This window comes from Heloderma suspectum, chromosome 2 (assembly GCF_057233095.1).
Source record: "Heloderma suspectum isolate Gila_16-S chromosome 2, 16-S_ref, whole genome shotgun sequence".
Taxonomy (NCBI): Eukaryota; Metazoa; Chordata; class Lepidosauria; order Squamata; family Helodermatidae; genus Heloderma; species Heloderma suspectum.
Window position 1 is genome coordinate 175,019,312 of NC_139459.1, and position 19,442 is coordinate 175,038,753.

The 19,442-nt window shown below is 44.1% G+C and overlaps 1 protein-coding gene across 1 annotated transcript; it reads left to right on the plus strand.

The window, feature by feature from the left end:
* Nucleotides 1–17,584: 17,584 nt before the first annotated feature.
* LOC146353349 (olfactory receptor 1B1-like) lies at nucleotides 17,585–18,520 on the plus strand. Its single transcript, XM_084832226.1, has one exon. It carries the CDS (start codon nucleotides 17,585–17,587, stop codon nucleotides 18,518–18,520), a length of 936 nt encoding a protein of 311 aa, XP_084688352.1.
* The last annotated feature ends 922 nt before the right edge of the window (nucleotides 18,521–19,442 follow it).

The window sequence follows — 19,442 nt, forward strand, 5'->3', positions numbered from 1 at the left end:
CCCTATGGGCAGCAGAGGCTTATGCCTTCTTTGGATCTGCTGCATCTCTGCACCCATGTATAGACGCTTTTAGGTTCATCCACCTGTCCAAATGACAGTGCTGGAAACAACCAAAAGCAGCAAGTACATGCTTCAAAAGAGACAAGACCTCATAGGGTTCCTTTAACAAAAGCAGCAGTGAGATGAGGTGAGCACCATGTGGGGAAGGGAGATTTAACTGTTAATGCCATAACCCCTCTAAAAATCCCCCCTCCCACAAGGTGTTATTTGCTGTGGGAGGAATGTCTTTGTGGGTGCAAGTGAGGTTTTCCTCCCATGACAAATAGCCACGGGGGGTGTTGTAGTTGTTGTAGGAGGGAGTGGGGGTGGTAAAATGCTCACTTGCCACAAACCCTGGTTCCTGTGATCCTATTCACCCCACCACCTCGATTTCCTGTTGTTAAAATAAAAAGAGACATATTAGATGCATTTATGCCAACAATGCCTCCTTTGAATTAGGGCTAAACTCCTTTCTTACCACTGCCGCTGCAGGATCGCTATCCTGGAGGTGAATGAGGAGAGGGACCAGGCTGTTTTCTACTTCCTTGGAGAAGGTGACAGTCCTCTGAGGAAGGAAGCGGCTCAGCTGGCCAAACGTTTCTATGGCCCCTTGTCTGATGAAGGGATCTTCTTGAAAGAAGGAAGCCCAGAAGGGTTAGCGCCGAGAATCCTTCTCTCTTTCCCCTGGCCAAAGCATCTTGGCTCCTCCTGTGATGAGAGCAATTGCTTCCCCTGAATCCCTAATCAAAGTAAAGCAGTGCCTACGTTAGATCTAACTCCATCCTTCCTGTAGTCTGTGTTCTTAAGAGAAGCTATACATTTGCTCTGACTTGTCAGTTTGCAAATGTATTGTCCTTGGGTGCATTAAGAAGCACTGCTCCCCATCAGTCGCTTACTGGATATTGAATAGTCCTCACTCCCAGGTGTTTAATATATGACAGACCCAACAGCATGGCCAGCTGTGCTGCTTACTACTACACACCATCCCCCCTCCGCCATCTTCCACAATTATGGCCAAAGGGCACCAAAGTGAGGCAGCATGAGGATTTTTAACCCATTAGGTCTGTATTCTGTGACATACTCTACTCGCGTCATCAAAAAAGCCTTGGGCTTGGATGGCCAGCTGGATGCTGGTGGAGGGCTTCATGGCCACCAGGTAGTGGGGCAACCTCAGGATCCCTGTCATTCCCTCCCATCTGATGGTGGAACAGGAAAGATCTGCCAGGGAGTCCATGAAGACCTCCAGGATGGCCTCCTTGTGCTTTACGATCTGTGGGGGAGAAAGAGAATGAACGAGGATTGCTATGTTGTTGCGGTGAATACCCAGGCTCTGTCCTGTCAATAGAGGCTGAAGACCAGCCATAGAACTATGCAGAGTAGTTTTCTCCAGCATGAACCCATTTCAGTCATGATAGCATTCAACAATGTCTCTGGAGAAAGGAGTTGATTTTAGGTACTTCCTATCGAAAGCAACTTTTTCTCTATAACCCAAAGCCAGTAAGCACAGTACGCTTTTCTGAAAAATCTGAAACCACGCACTTCGGGGGGGGGGATTTCTCTCATCTTCTCTCATCTTCTCTCATCTTCTCTCATCGGGGGGGGGGATTTCTCTTGGCATCCAGTCCATCACCACCAGTCCAAGGTTATCTTTCTTGGGTAAGGCGCTGACAGGCTTTGCCAAGCCCTTGCAAGCCATGCATTTTAATGGCCCTCTTGCTGTCATTGACAGCCTGCGAGATGGCTTGGTAGACTTCCTGAGCACCCTCTCTCCTTAGCAAAGATGAGAGCTTTTCAGAAAATAAAGAGAACAGTGTGAAAGGGTTACTGGTAGCTCGAGGCAGTATTGACCTTACAGATCGGGAGCCCCATTAAATCAGCCAACTCTGAGAATAAGAACAAATGCAGATGACTTGTTCAGTATGTAGTAAATGTGGGGGAGTTTGCCTATGGTGGCGACCCAAAAGAGGGCCTTTTTGGTGGTGGCTCGCAGGTTGAGGAACTCCGTCTCATGGGAGTTTATGTTTACTCCCTCTCTACTATACTTCTGCCTTATGATAAAATTGAGTTCTTTTATCCTAACAAATATTGGCTAAATTAATACCCAGCAGTTCTGCAACTCATTGGCATAAACAATGTCAGAATATGGTGTAACTTACCTCATACCAGGCCATGTGGTTACCAGCAGTTTCTTGGCCACTCTTTTGAGCTGGACATTACCCAGGGCGCAGATGATACTCCTCACTGCCCTCTTCATTTCTATCCCCTCTGCTGCTGCAGAGGATGGTGACCATTTGGGGCAGAGGTGTGTTCACTTCAGCAGGCAATCCAATGAGAGAGAATTGCATTGAGAAGACCTCATCATCTTGATGACGTAAACCATACAACGGCACGTCTGTCCCAACCACACTTTCTGGAGCTTCCAGCTTTTTCTTCCTACAGTTCTCCACAGCACTATCATCTTGAAGATGATGGGTGCTCTCTAGAGTACAAGAGACTAAACATTTGAAAATGCCTCTCTAATTTAAGGGTGTGAAATATTAACTGAAGCCATGCCTTACCCAGCCATGCCTTCCCTGGGTCTCCTCTCAATCACCATAGTCAGAATTTCCTCCCGCACTTCAGAGGAGTTGCTTTCATTCTGGAGCATTCTTTCCAGAATGGTGTAGCGAAATGGCACCAGTTCCCTAAAGGGTAGATGGTTGTGACATTATATGTCTGTATATAATAAGCCTATGGTTATGGTTATGTATGCCTGTTATATCTCTGTGTTTTATGGTCAGTATTTCTGTGGAGAGAGAGAGATGACTGGGAGAATGGTGGATTTGCATATGTGTGATGACAGGCTGAGTGAGTGAAGCGGGGCTGGAGCATGTGTAATATGAACTGTGTGCTTTCTTGAGAGAGTCAGATAGGATAGAGACAGGGAATTGATGTGAGATGGTTTAGATCAGAGACAGGGACTAGGAATGAGGGATAAGATCAGAGTTAGGATTTGTGATGAGATATGGATGACACAGGGATATTATTTGATAGAGATAGGGTTAGGATTTTAGGATTGAGAACTGAGAGAGAGAGAGAGAGAGAGAGAGAGAATGGTCTGTGGGGATTTATGAAGTGATTGAGAGTGTGATCTAGAGAATGGTTTATGAGAAAATATTAATAAAGCCATTAAGAGGTACCTGTTTATTATTTAACAACTTATTACTGTTATCAATAAAGCTTTTTTTAAAAAATATAAATCCTACACCTTCTGGTCTTGGCTACTGAGAGGAAGGTATAAAGGGAACAGTACAAAGTTATAAGTAAGTCTGTGTGTCCTTGCAGATAGAGGACCTAAGCTTTAAAGGTCCTGGTGGCAGTGAAGCCTGGTGTGTGTGAGAGAAGGTGGATCCTGCTGGGGGTGAGAAAGGCCTTAGAGAAGGGGAATTCTCATTAGGAGAAGGCAGGAACACCACAGTGGTCTATAATGATCTGTGGAGCAAAAGGCATAATATTTTTATTTAAAACAAGAACAACAGGGAGCCAGATGGAACTCTCTCCATTCAGCCAAGTATTCCAGTGAAGGGCAATGTTCCTCCTTTTAGGTATGAATGATTTGATTAGGATGCCCAATCTGTATATGTTCCTGCAGTTGACTCTCATCCATTGAATTGGAAGGAAATGTTCTCTCATGGTTGGGACAAGACAAGGAAAGTGCAAATACACCTTTTGAATTGCAGTTCCATTGTGTTCTCTGTGCCCATCTTTAGTAGGCAGGATGGCACTTTTTGCAGGAATGGGCTGGCTGTAAAAGCTGGTGTGTTTGTTGCAAAGGGAGTAAAGCAGGTGCAGTTCTGAGCACAACCCCTTATTTATTTATTTATTTATTTATTTAATTTCTTAATCACCCATCTGGCCGGTCACCCAGCCACTCTGGGCAATGTACGACAGCACAATTTAAAACAGTAAAATTACACATTAAACATAATTTGAAAATACCCTAACCCACCCCAAATGCCTGCCTGAATAACCAAGTTTTCAGTGCATGGCAGAAGCTCATTAAAGAGGGTGGAGTTCCCTAGGGAGGGAGTTCTGCAGAATGGGGGCCACCACAGAGAAGGCCCTCTCCCTTGTTCTCACCAGCCTAGCTGTCCTGGCTGATGGGACAGAGAGAAGGCCATCTGAGGCTGAGCATGTTGAGCAGCCTATCTGGTGTTGCTGGAGGCGCTCCTTGAGATAGACTGGGCCGGAACCGCATAGGGGTTTAAAGGTCAAAACCAACACCTTGAATTTGGGCCGGAAAACAACCCCTCCCCTGAAACTTCCTTGTTCGCCCTTGCATCTCAGCACCAACACAGAATATAGTGTAGGTTTCACTGGTTGCTGGTTTTGGGAGCCACATAGGAAAGCATGACCTTGCTGGTCAAGGCTGGCCATGTAGCTGGCAGGGTTTTGTTTGAGGTGTGTGTGTTTTTTTGCCTGTGCTGCAGTGTTCGGATGGGGAGGCTCTTTATGGGGGGATGTCAGTGTAGGATGATGGGAGATTTCATCGTCCTGGAATACAGTGGTTCCAATCCAAATTGGGAATGCACACACTTAAACTAGAGGGGAGGGGAAAATAAAACAGTCCTAAGCTATACATTATATGACTAGCAGAATGTGTGGTTTGGCCCCTAGGGTCACAGACCTGTGCTGTGCCTTTGGACCAATAATAATTTCGGGCAACAGAAACGATTTAGATCACTTTAGATCAGGCCTTAAGGGAAGGAAGAAGAAACAGGTTTGTACTTCAGTGTAAGTACTTCAGGAAGTATTATGATGAAGCTGTTACTCATTTTATGGCTCTAGCCAAGAATACATCTACAGAGAATAAAGTAAGAGCACCAACACATTTCATACCAAACACATGAAAAGCTGGTCTTACCCAGGCTCCTGTCTCCCTGTCCAGCTTCTCTGGGATATCCTAAAGGTGACAAACCTAAGAGGGTGAGTCAGAAATGTAGCCCATTGAGCTTGTATGGGAAGTGGGTAGCCCAGCCTGCCCAACATTTTTTCTGTATGTCATTAAGATATTATCTTCTCACCTTTGACATTGAATTTGATTTCTTTTTAATTAATTTTAAAAGTTGAATTTAAAATAAGGAAAATAATTTTTTTCCTTACATGGATCAGGGCAGTGGTGGAGAAAATTACCTAAATGAGTTTTTTTTTTTCACCTTTGAAATTGAATGTTGCATTTTTTAATTAATTAAAAAAGCCAAATTTAAAATCGGATTTCCCCCTGCAAGAAAATGAATAAGGCATGTAAAAGTATGACATGTGTGTGCTGAGTCTTAATGAGGGATGTTGGGGAAAGTAATACTTGAAGTGGCCTCTGTGGGGAGCGCTTGTTGTACCAGCCTCCTGTCTTTTGTTTTGGGAGAAAGTGAAACAGACAAATGTGTTCATCCCTAGTTTACAGTGGCTGGCAATTTCTTTACTCTCATTTTTGGTTTTTGCTGTTTGTATTGATTGCAAGTAGATAAATAGGTACCGCTTCGGCGGGAAAGGTAACAGCGTTCCGTGCACTTCGGTGTTCAGTCATGCCGGCCACATGACCACGGAAGCGTCTTTGGACAGCGCTGGCTCTTCGGCTTAGAAACGGGGATGAGCACCGCACCCTAGAGTCGGACACGACTGGTTGGGGACACCTTTACCTTTACCTTTTATTGATTTTAGTGTCATATTATATTTGATTTATTGTATCAGATTTCTGTTTTTAATTTTAAAAAAATGGTTTAGTTACATCACCCAGAGAATGTAAGCTAACAGAGAATTAAGAAAGATAATAAATACATTAATTAATTTATAAAAATACATGGCTAGAGGGCTAAAACGGGGAGAGGGGAAGTAAAAATGAAAAGTACATTTTATTGTTTATCATTGTGTTCTAGTTATTGTACTTACTGTAATTTTCCTTTCTTTATTGTAACTGAGTTTTATATCATAATAAAAGGGGGGAAAGAAGTATATCAAAGTTTAATTTGTAGTCAATACTTCAGTATTAGCGATCTACAGAACAAACTTATCATCCCTGGGAGAGTGTCCCAGGGACTATAGGATGTACAGATTTCCCCCTGCTCTTCCATCTACAAACTCCCACCCACTCACCCCTCCCAGCTGAGAGGCCCATCTAGCTGAAAATGATTTTTAAGATGGAATAGAAATCTTGGAGCTCCAGAGTCATGAGGCCTGCCTGTTGTGATGTCATGAGTCCAGAGCTGTATTTCCACAACAACGGAAAGAGAAGCTAATGGAGGAGTACTGGATTTTTATTTTTATTTTTTTGAATATATTTTTATTTATTTTATTTTTATAAATGAAATAAACAATACCAAAATTACCAACAACCTAATCAATACTTCAATTTCCCAACAGTACAATATTCTGATGAGGACACCACAATAACAAAGAGAGAAGAAAAAAGAGAGAAAAAAAAGAGAAAAAGGGGGAAAGGGAGGAGGAAAAGAAGTGAAGAAAAAAGGGGGGGGGAATTCCCTCCCCTCCCCTTCCCTCCCCCTCTCCCTCTCCCTCCTCCTTAAAAAATTAAGTTTAAACTCCAACCGCCCCCCCCGGCCTCTGATGCCATTCTATTTTTAAAACTTTATCTATAACCATAACAATCTTACAGTTTAATAAACAACCTTACATTTCTATATCATATTATCAATCTTATATCAAGGAAACAGGTCTACAATTAATTCCTAAAAGCCTATATTATTATTATTAATCATAATAATCATAATAATAATAATAAAGAAATATATATATAGTATTATATAATAAAACTTAATATAAACCTTCAACCATCAGTAATAAATTTTATACTAGATATATTATCTATTTTAAAATAAAAATATAAAGAAAAGCAAGAAAAATAAAAGATAAAAGAGAATAAACCAATATAAATATAATCATTTATCTTCTGAATTAGCCTGAGTCATATAGACTAAACACAAACAGTTAAAAAAGCTTGTTTAAAGATTCCAGTTCATGGGGTTATAACAGAATTCTCATGCATTTTTACATTAAGCCAAGCCTCCACCATTTCATGATTTAGAAACTTCTTCATCTCACCTTCAGACACAATACAAAGTGTAGCAGGATATTTTAAGTAATATTGTAAGTTCATTTGTTTTGCCATATTCTTTGCATTGATAAATTGCCTTATTTTATTCACCACGTCTTTGATGTAGTCTGGGAATAACATAACTTTATAAGGTTTCCAGGAAAGGCTTCCAGCCTCTCTTGCCAAGCGCAGGATATAGTTCTTTGTGGAGACTTTTGCAAATTGATCTATGATGGTGTAATCAGCCCGTTTAGCATTTGGCACATGAAATGCCTGCTCAATATCAAGTAAATAATCAGATGAGATAGGGAGTATCTCATGCAAAAGTTTATCCGCAAAAATAGGCAATTTTACATCATTAGGCAGATTTTTAATCCCAATAATCCGTACATTTGATCTTTTCGTGAAGGCCTCCAGTTGAGAGATTCTATCAGAGATATTTTTAACACAGATTTGTGATGTAGTTTCATTTCCTGCCACTCGGTTTTCAAGCTCATTAATTTTTGTCTCCATTTTTTGCCGTGATACATTAATTCAATCTACAGCTCCTTGCAGGGTGGTGATGGAATTTTGGATTAAATCCAGCCTTTTAACTTGCTCCGTAAATTGCGAAGATAAAGTCTTTATCAGCGTAAATAATTCCCCTATATCTTCTGTCTTCGACACTTTTGACACAGAGGATGCAGGGGGGGGGGGGAGTAGATGCCAGCTCCTTTCTTCTCCTCGACGCAGACATGTTTCTCTCAAACAAATCTTACAGGTCCTCAGATGTTCTCAAATATTGTTAATGTTTCTTAAATCATCCCTCAGAGGTTGTTGATATTTCTTAAAGCATATATTATTATGGAACACGTCAGCCCTGTTTTCTCCTATAAAATAGGAGTCAGTACAGCTTTTTGCATTGGTAAAGCTCTGGGGAGATAAACCTGGAATCCAGCCCCCCCACTATCGCATGGGAGTCACCTTTCTCCAAAATGTTGTCCAGAGCTCTTGCCTTGCCCCCCCTTTTTCTCAGGTAAGGTTTTGGCGACCCAGAACAACTTTTATTCCAGAGTCACAAAGGTTTCCTTACAAGGATCAGGCCAGTGGTGGAGAAAATTACCTAAATGTCCTATCTTTTCTCAGAAAGTTGGTGTAGCCTAGTGGCAGAGGAAGCAATCCTATGCCCCCTAAACAGTGTCCGAGAGGCCATAGGATAGTTCAGATCTGTGGATTTGATCTTGGAGACAGCACTCCAACCTCTGATCTAGGAATCTGTGCTACCCATACCCTCCCCTTCACAGCCAGTGCAAAGAGAACCATGCCGGCTGTCTCTATGAGGTTGCAAAGGGGACCTTGGAGAGGAGGTAAAGGGGCATTTCTGTGGGCAAGGAGGGGAAGGGAGTGGAGAGGCCAGCTTATGAAGTATCTCCTGGCCTCTGAAGTCTCCTTCCCTTCCTCTCTGCAGCACCTCAGCTAGATGGGCAAAAAAACCCATCTAGTGAATACGCAGAGCAGTAGGAGTGGGGAGGTAAAGACCACCTCCTCCCCTCCTGCTCTGCATTGGATGCCCCTAAGCCTCAAAGGTCAGGGGTGTATGAGCATCACAGTAGGATTGCGCCCTGAGAGTCTAAAAGGCCCTAGTTCAAAACTCACCTGTGCCATGAACTGACTAGGTAGCCTGAGGCATACCTCTCTAGGAGGGCTCCTAGATCTTTCCTCTTCCATCTTTCACATCTGATTTTTTTTTCACATCTGATCTTTCACATCTTCCTCCTCTCTTAGCAACTCCTCAGTAAACATGATTGCATGCATATAAGGCAAGGTTCCCCAAGATCCCTAAAAATTCTGGCTAGCTCTTTGCTTCTATTTACACTAGAGATGGATAAAACTACGATGTCTCTCATTTTTTCAGTTTCCAATCTGAAGTTCAGTTTCCCAAAAATTCCCGAACATTGAGAATTTTTTAAAAAGTTCACATGAAAATTCATATGCATTTCTGTGTGCATTTTTCCTAACACATACATTTTTGTATGGAATTTTGCCTAATATACACATTTTTGGAAGTGGCTTCCTAATACGGCTGTGCATCACTTCGGTGCCAAATCCAAATACTGAAGCAAATTGAGGTGCTTTGGGGGTGCCTTGGTGAGATCCAAAGAAGATCACAACAGCACCGAGGTGCTCTAAAACGAAGCTGGTCACTGTCGAAGCGCCTCAGTCCGCCTCAGAGATTCAGAGCTATACTGATGCCTTCTGAAGCCCAGACAGCCTGGCTCTAAAATGTATCAACTTGTGAAAGATCGGGCGAGGGGAGAGGAGGAGGAGGGTGAGAGCTTTGGTGAATGGAGACCCTAGTTGCCAAATTAGGGCTGAACCTAACACAGTGGTCTCCATTCAGTGACAGTGATGGAGGAGGGGGGAATACTGTATATACTGGAGAAAAGCCCGTGTTTGTTTCATTGTGAGAACTGTTAGAGGTGGTGGTTAGAGAGAGCTGTTAGTTAGTTAGTTGGCTAGATCTGTGATGTGATGCCTGTGTGTTGTACTGCAGATGTGTTCTTGTTCTTTCCCACCCAGTCCTTTTCAATTCAACTATTCCCTTTCTTTTCTAGATTATTTATTTAAAAAACCAAACCAAAACAGTAGTTTAGTAGTTTAGTTTCCTCCTGTCCTTGCCTTGTTCTTTGGCTCCTCACCCCACTTCTGAATTATTCAACCATTCTTAGTTGCTTGCTTGCTTGCTTGATTCAATGTGATTCACATTGTTGATTCACATTAACAATGTGATGTGGCTGCAAAAAAGGCAAATGCTATTTTGGCCTGCATTAATAGAAGCATAGCTTCCAAATCCCGGGAAGTACTAGTTCCCCTCTACTCAGCATTGGTTAGGCCTTATCTGGAGTACTGTGTCCAGTTCTGGGCACCACACTTTAAGAAGGATGCAGACAAACTGGAGAGGGTTCAGAGGAGGGCAACAAAGATGATCAGGGGATTGGAAACAAAGCCCTATGAAGAGAGACTGAAAGAACTGGGCATGCTTAGCCTTGAGAAGAGAAGACTGAGGGGAGATAGGATAGCGCTCTTCAAGTACTTGAAAGGTTGTCATAGAGGGGAAGGCTGGGATCTCTTCTTGGTCATCCCAGAGTGCAGGACACAGAATAATGAGCTCAAGTTACAGGAAGCCAGATTCCAGCTGAACATCAGGAAAAACTTCCTGACTGTTAGCACAATATGACAATGGAACCAATGACCTAAGGGAGGTGGTGGGCTCTCCCACACTGGGGGCGTTCAAGGTGAGGCTGGACGGCCATCTGTCAGGGATGCTCTGACTTGGATTCCTGCACTGAGCAGGGGGTTGGACTCGATGGCCTTGTAGGCCCCTTTCAACCCTAATATTCTATGATTCTACAATTCTATGATTCTTTATAAAAAAAAAAACACAAGAAAAAATTAAAAAGTAGTTTAGTTTCCTCACCTTGCCTTGTCCTTTGGCTCCCGCCCCCGAGTCCACCGTTCTCAGTTCAACTCTTTCTTCGTAGCTTCCAGCTAGATTATATATATATATATATATATATATATATATATCCTTTCCTTGTTCTTGGCTCTCACCCCCACCCTTCTCAATTCCTGTATTCCTTCCCTTCCCATTTTTGAACTCTATATCTTTTCCCTAAAAAAATAAAAATAAAAAACACTTTCTTTGCTTGTATGTAGTTCTGTATTTGCTTTTCTTTTGCTCATGTGTGTGTGTGTGTGTGTTGTGGTCAAGCAAACAGTGTGTGGCAAAGCACTACACACAAGTCCACATTTCAAAATGCAGTGGGCAAAGCACTACTAGACATGTACGAATCCCCTACCTGCCAGTTTGGGGGGGGGTCCACGGGGGGGAGGCAATCCGTTCCTCCCCCCAGAATCCTCGCCGGCCAGCTCCGCTCCACGGTGGCTCCGCAGAGCCGCTGGCCGGCTCCATACAGCAAGCGATAACGGCCGCCATTGCCGTGCCATAGCACTGAGCACTCACTGCAGGAAGGGATCCGGATGCAAATGGTGTCCACTACGCCATTTGCATCCCTGTTTTTTCATGCGATAGGCTACACAAATATCTATGTAAACATAAATGTCTGGCCTATCGCGTGAAAAAACAGGGATGCAAATGGCGTAGCAGACGCCATTTGCGGCCGTAAAAGTCTTAGTTTCAGCTAAATGCAGCCATTTGCGGTGGCATTTACCTTAATTTAAGACCTTTACAGCCACAAATGGCATACTGGATGCCATTTGTGTCCAGAGACAGTCCCCCTCAGCCAGCAATACGGCAATGGCGGCCGTATTGCTGGCGCTCTGGAGCTGGCTGGCGACACCACAGGATCGCCGCAAGGAGGATCCAGCTCCAGATGGGTCCTCAGGGAGGCAGAGGTGAGCGGTCTGTTCTGCCACGGACTCCGGGGGGCCAGATTCTGTGGCAGAATTCTCCGCCATCCCTAAGCACTACACACATTAACATATCTTATTTACATTAATACTACACTGTGTAGCAAAGCAAGCCCAATATGAGGCACCTTCAGGGTCTTGGCATTGGGGCTGCCCATTAAAATAAATAAATAAATAAATAAATAAATAAATAAATAAATAAATAAATATAAAGTCGATTTGAGCAAATGGGCAGAACATGGTTTTTCTTCTCTTTTTTGAAGGCGGGGAACCAGTGACAGCCTCCAAAGTGCTGTTCGGGCGCTGTTAGAGTGGCTGCCACTAGTGAGGGAGGCTTGAGGCGGCTTGGCTGTGATGGTGCCCACAATCGGGAAGAGCAGCAGAGGATCTGATGATATGCCAACCCATTGTGGGTAAAACAACCCCTAGAACAACCCATTGATTGCTGCCATGGCTAGTTTAAAAAAAAATTAACCCACCCCATGGGAAGCTGTCTGGGTTTGGACAATGCATTAACCCATCGTGGGTTCCAGATAACAACCCATGATGGGTTTGCATGTTGTGTGAACTCAGTCATGTTGTCTCATCATGTCTCATTTGTAGTCTGGATCGTGTTGCTATCTCTGGGGGCCCTGATATCATGTAAACAGATGTTGAATGGTGACAGATGTTGAAAGCTGAATATGACAACGCTCAGAGAAGGAAAGTGTGGTGTTTCTTAACCTGATATATAGGACATGATTCCTAAATTTTCTTTTTGGAATTAAGAGAGCAGCATCCCAGGAGCTCTTCAAGCCACTTGTGAAATATCTCTAGGGGCTCCCAGGTCCTTTAATGAGACCCTCTCTGCTTCTTGTTGGAACGTTGAGACTCCTGAACAGACCAGTTCTGTCTGGCTTTGTTCCATTTCGCCTGGTGCTTTGATGCAACACCAGAAGATCAAGTTGGTGAGAAGTTAAAACTGTCTGGATACAGGTAGGTAGATTTAGTTGCTTTTTTCAGGCTTGCTACAATTCCCAGTGTCTCTCATTTTCATATAGTGCCAACAACAGTGTCTTAGGCAGTAGCCAGGCAACTGGAATTGGACTGTGTGTAACTGTGGGGTTGAATTGCATTGCCCAGGACAAGGCAAGGCAATCCTTCTGATGCAAGATCGACTTGGCATGAAAGTTGGGAGTGAAAATGCTTGTGTGTCCTTGCGTTTCTGTGGGCACACAAGCAAGAGTGATCTGTGTATGGGTACCTTTGAATGAGAAGCTTGTGCGTGTCCAGGGCCGGCCCTATCATTAGGCAGAGTGAGGCAATCGCTTCAGATAGCAGATGCTGGGGGGTAGCAATGAAGGACTTCCAACCATTTCTCTTGAGCCCCCCGGGCATTCCCCTCCCTTGGAGCAGTGTGCTGCCCAGACTGTCCTGCACCCCCTAAACTAGCCTGCTGCCCTCAGGTGTAGTGAAGGATGCTGTCTTGTTGCCAGTGTTGAAGTTAATGTCCTACTGCCAGCCCAGTCCGCCTCTGTACCTGGAATGGAGGGGGACCCACTTGTCCTTTTCCTCAGGCAGCAAAATGTCTTGCAGGCTGACCCTGGGGTGTATATGTAACTGTGCATGCACGAGGATGTAAAATTGAGATGTTTGATGTGCATATAGGAAGGGGAATGTAATCCTTATTATGTACAAACCCCCAATGTGTGGTCCGAGCAGGGGTCCTTCATGGGGAAATCTGGCCCTCTTGGGGCTCAGTGGATTTCCCCAGAGCCTCTGGCATGTCCTCCAGATTTTGCGCTGGTTTTTTTTTTGGGGGGGGGGTGTCTTTAAGTAGGGCAAGATATGCCAAGTGAGGCCGCAATTAGTGTATCTTGGGCAAATTACAGCCATAAAGAGTGTATTTTACACCATTTGTGGTCATAAAGTGCTTAGTTATACACATATTGTGACCGCAGTTGGCCTACCTTGCCCTGTGTAAAGAAAAAAAGCACAAATAGCACAACATCTAGAGGACACGCATGTAGGGAGGGGTGGTCTGCTGTGGATGCCGCAGGTTGGATTCTCGGGAATCCGATCTTGTTCAGATCCATGGCGGATTTCTCCAACATCCCTACTTTGAGACACAAAATAGATACCGTGATGTGGGGTGGGGGGTGAGGGCAAGAAGTAGAGGGTTGATTTGGAGGGGGGGTTGGTAGTTTGGGCTTGAGTGGTCCCCTTCACGCTCTAAGCTTCTGTTATTTTGCCTTTTGCTGCCCACATGCTCTGGCATGCCCATCAAAGTCCATGCCATGATAAGCTGGTTAGTCTTTAAGGTATTTCCTGCCACCTCTTTATAGCTTGTGCTAGAGCAAACTAACAGGCTGGGCTACTCACAGGGAACTGGCAAGCCGCTCCAGTATGCATTCAGTTTTGTGAACATCATTTGGTCCAGCACAATGGGTTTCTCTTACCAACTCAGTTCTCTGGGTCCCAACATTGCTTTAGGCCAGGCTTCCCATCCTGGTGCCCTCCAGATGTCGTGGACTACAACTTCCTGGATCCCTGACCATTGGCCATGCTGGTTGGGGTTGATGGGAGTTGAAGTCCAAAACATCTGGAAGGCACCAGGTTGGGAAAGGTTGCTTTAAGCTGAGAAATTCTGCTGGTAGTGTTAGTGTTTCATTTCAGGAAATCCTATCTCAACAGAAGTCTATGGAGCAAACAGGCAAGTCGAGCAGTAAGGATATAAGAACACATCTAGCTGATACATAGGCTACCATGGGTACTATAGTATTTACTTCAGAGGGCAAGAAATGTCTTGGAGGAAGGCAGTTTTTTTTTCCTTGAGACATCCTGGACATGTATCCCAGAAAGGCATCCACACGCAGCTTATATCCCTGGTTCAACTGGTCCATCCAACTCAATCTCTATGTACCTTAGTGATCAGATACAGCATCTAACTAGATGTGATGGTGGCAGACCGATGTTTTAAAATATGTTTTGGCCTACAACTCCCATCAACCATAGCCAGCATAGCCAATGGTGGGGGTGATGGGAGTTGTAAGCCAAAACATCTGGAGGACCACAACTTGCCCACCCCTGTTTTAGAACATGGGACACCACTAGGAAACAGATACAAAGTGTGTGAGTTTGTATGTGTAGTGTGTTGGTGTGTGTGTGATTTCTTGTAAAGAAGTGAGCAAGGATTGATGCTAAACTCTTCCCCCTTATTGGCACAACCTATATTCTAGCACATTAGTTATGCCACCATCATCTCTAGCATAGACCCATCGACATTTTAGTAGTACAGGGACAGCCAGGGTCTATTTTCTCTATTCTTCAGAAACAAGTTTGCAGGGCTGAAATAGTCCAACCTCCTCACAGGCAATAGAACATAATTGACACCACCTGGCAGATAGAACTTTGTAGGTGTGGGGTAACAAAGGACAAATGTGCTTCCTAAAAGATCTTAAGAAGCAGATTGGCAGTGATGCTTTAATGTTCCACTGCTTATGCGATAGCAATACAACTAGGTTTGTATGAAAGGCACACACACATGGCCTGGGAGATGCCATCACTATGTGAAAAGGGAATAGAAAACCACCTTTTCAGAGTTTCAGTTACATTGTCATATACACTGGACTGAATGTGAATACTATAACAATGCAGAAGGAACTGATTGTATATACTTAATCCCTTACCCACATGTGGTTAAAGAGCCATGCAGGATCCTGCGTTAGAGTAGAGGGTTAGACTAGATCAGCTTTCCCCAATCTAATGACCTCCAGATATTTTGAACTACAACCACAGCATTCATGGCCATTGGCCATGCTGACTGGTGCTCATGGGAGTTGAGATCCAAAACATCTGGAGGGCACCAGCTTAGGGAACTCTGATAAATAAACCGAGTTAGAACCCAAATCAGAATTTTGGAAATTTAACATTTTGATGGGTTTGTGAAATTTTCCAAAATTTTATTTCAGTTCTGATTTTGCACTTGTAACATCTCTACAAATTTCAGCCCCAGATAAAACAAAATAAACACCATACACGTGCACACATGCACAACCCCACAGACAAATCTATGTAGCTGGATAATTCTTATTCATCTTTTACTAGTATAATGCCTACCATTACGAGTGTGCATGGAGGGAAGGCTTGTAAATTGCAAGGGTGAGAAGCAACGCCCTGCAGAATCCATGTTATCAAAGACCACATCACTCACTGTCAGAGCAGGCTTCAACCTAACTAGAATGTTGTCCCCAAATGCAGTAAGTGTACTTTCTCCCATAGGAATGCATAGCAGTTATTATTCACTTACATGGGAGAAAGTAATGGGGTAGCCATGGGAACGCAATTGGAGTGCGTTCCCCAATCCTGGCAACTCCACTCACTGAGAATTAAGTTCGGTCCTATCTGCATATCTCCACCTATTCATCTGCATAATGTCCCCAGGGTTCTGTGTCTTGGTCACAACAGAGTGTGATGGAACATTGGGAAATGTGTCTATCTATGGATGCTTCCACAGAATTTTAGGGCAATTCAGACAACGTTGACTTCAGCTCGTAATTTGCCTGTGTTTTCCCACACTTCTTCCAACTTTTCTCTTATTGCAGATAATTGGTTAAGAAAAAAAAAAGTTGCACAATGCCTTCTCATTGGTAGCCCTAGGAGTCTTCCATCTGGAAGCACCCTATGATTCAGGACAGATTCAACAAGCATAAAGGATAACTAATTCCATAGCTATCTATTATAGGGGAGAAAGGGGAGAGTTTGACAAGAGTTCTTTGTAGTCCCAGCCTAAGAAAACACAAAACAGTCAAGGTGGAACTAAGCAGTGTATAGGTATACTATGTATTGAACATGACTGGGCCATTAGCAATTTATACAACAAAAATAAAGAGTCTTTGTGAGCAGGTAATGAGGGTTGTGTAGGTGATCTGAGGGAACTTTTCATTTGATCTAAATCTGTAAAGAAAATACAAAGCATTTTGGACTGTAGGCTCAAGCCACATTTTACATTCCTGGGTTACATTTAAGCACAACAATATGAACATTAGCATAATTTGCTGACAACAGGCTGTGTGTATGTGTGTTAAGTGGGCTTACGAAGATAGGACCTTTATCAATATTTAAGTAACTGAATGGGAAACACCATCATTTAGTGATGGTGATTATGCAATAATATTTATTAGGTAAAAGGATTTGACTCTTTACATGCAGCAGTATTTAAAATTTGACAGTACTTCATTGTCAGTGTGAAAAGGTTAGGGGAGTTTGGTGGTTCTGATTTTGGTGGGGCGGAGATTCCATTCTGGGTTTTAGTTACAACCAGCCAGAAGTCTAAAGGAGCTATCCAAGTTAGTGGACCATTTTGGGGATAGAGTCCAGCACCTTCAATTGCTCCTTTAGACATCTGGCTGGTTGTAACTAAAATCAAGAATGGAGTCTCCACCCCACCGAAATCAGGTCCACCAGTCCCTCCTGGAAATGGTAGGTAGTATTTGGCGGCATTTGAGAGCTGACAGTTTTTATGGCATTTCATATTTGTCATCTGACAAAACCATAAAATAAAAAGCCTACCCAACAAGTATAAAAAAACTCAGACTTAAGTCTTGAGGTCAACTTTTAGGTTCAGAATCTGAATCTCAAAATTTGAACATGTAACAATTTGAAATATTTCCAAAGTTTCCTTTTAATGTTTGATGGGCTTTACTTTTGGCAGTAGGTTATGCTATAAGGTCCTTTGTGTTTCAGAGCCTCGTGTGGCGCAGAGTGGTAGGCAGCAGTATTGCAAAACTCTCCCCACGACCTGAGTTCGATCCCAGCGGAAGCTGGGTCCCTGGTAGCCAGCTCAGGTTGACTCAGCCCTCCATCCTTCCGAGGTCAGTAAAATGAGCACCCAGCCTGCTGGGGGAAAGGTAGCCACCATGACTGGGGAAGGCAATGGCAAAACCACCCCGCTATAGTCTGCCAGGAAAACGCCAGCATAAGCGGCGTCCCTCTAGGGGTCAGTAATGACCCGGTGCTTGCACAGGAGGAACCTTTCCTTTTTCCTTTGTGTTTCTTTCTGTAGGTCCCATGGACTGTGAGAACGGCACAGACATTAAAGAGTTTGTCCTTCTGGGTTTCTCCTCCCAGCCTGAACAACAGCCTCTCCTTTTCCTCATCTTCCTGCTGATGTATGGGGCAGGACTTCTGGGCAACATCATGATGCTCATTCTCATCACCCTGGACGCCCGACTCCAGACTCCCATGTACTTCCTGCTGCGGAGCCTCTCTGTGGTGGACGTGGGCTTCATCTCAGTCACAGTGCCCCAGATGCTGGCTCACATCATCTCCTCTTCCAAGACGATCCCTTTCTATTCCTGCATGGCTCAGTTTTTCTTCTTCTATGTCTTTGGTGTCACGGACCTCCTCCTGGTGAGTGTCATGGCTCTGGATCGCTATGTCGCCATTTGTAATCCGCTCCACTATGCTACAGTGATGAACCAGCAGGTCTGTGGGCACTTGGTGGCTGGTTGTTGGATCATTTCTACCCTGCACTCCATGCTCCATGCCGGCCTCCTCCTGTGTCTCAGTTATCGTGGTGACAACCACCTGGCCCATTACTTTTGTGACCATCAGCCTTTGCTACAGCTGTCCTGCTCAGACACCAGCATTAATGAAGCAGCCATCTTCTTTGAAGGTGTTGTTGTCATCCTTGGTCCTTTTGTTTTAATTGTTCTCACCTATGCCCGCATTGTGGTAGCCGTGATGAAGTTCTCTTCCTCAGGGAGGCGCAAAGCTTTCTCCACCTGTGCCGCTCATCTCACCATAGTGGTGCTCTTCTATGGGTCCATCATTGCTGTCTACTTCTTGCCTACGTCTAGATACTCATCCAAACGAGGGTCTGTCTTTGCTGTCATGTACACTGTCATCACCCCAATGTCCAACCCCTACATCTACAGCCTCAGAAATAAAGATGTGAAAAAGGCTCTCAGACATCTCTTGGAAAAGAGAGTCTTTTCTAGATAGTATTAGTGACAGTGTATTTTTTTTAAAAAAAATATGCATCCCCTATTTCCTTTATGTCTCCCATGAGGCACTGTATCTGATTAAGAAGTGGATGGCTGAAGTGAGTAATCAATGTGGAACCTGTTTCATTCATTCATTCATTCATTCATTCATTCATCCCCTTGTTTAAAATTGTTGTATGCCACCTCTCTAATAGCTTGAGGGATGTCAGAGAATTCCGCCACGGATCTCAGTGAGGCTGAATGCCAGTGCATTCGGCCCCCCGAAATCTGTGGCGGAACGGCCTGCCCCCCGCACCCCCGCGGATCCCCCCCCGGGATGAGACTTACCTGGGGCGGATCTTCCGGGCGGCGGCAGCTCCAGCAACGGCTCCGGTGGCAGCTTCGGCAGCAGCGGCGGGCAATCTTCCGACCGACTGCCGCCGCCGCCATTTCCAGGCTTGTAAAAGAAAAGAAAAAAAAGATGTGATAGGCTACGTAAAGTTTTACGTAGCCTATCATAGCTAGGTTTTAAAAAAAAGACGTGATAGGCTACGTAAATCTTTACGTAGCCTATCATGGTTGGGGGTGGGTTTTAAAAAAAAAAAACCTGTACGCAAATGGCAGCAGCTACAGCCGCTGCCATTTGTGTTCCTTCTTTTTACCGTCTTAATCTACGTAAATATTTACGTAGACTATGACGGCGAAAATCAAGGGGAACACAAATAGCATAGCGGGCGCTCTTTGCGTCCCCTTTTGATTCACCGTTTTAGCCTACATAAAGATTTTTGTTGTTCAGTCGTTCAGTCGTGTCCGACTCTTCGTGACCCCATGGACCATAGCACGCCAGGCCTTCCTGTCCTGCACTCTCTCCCAGAGCGTGCTCAAGTTCATATTCATTGCATCCATGATGCTATCTAGCCATCTCATCCTCTGCCGTCCCC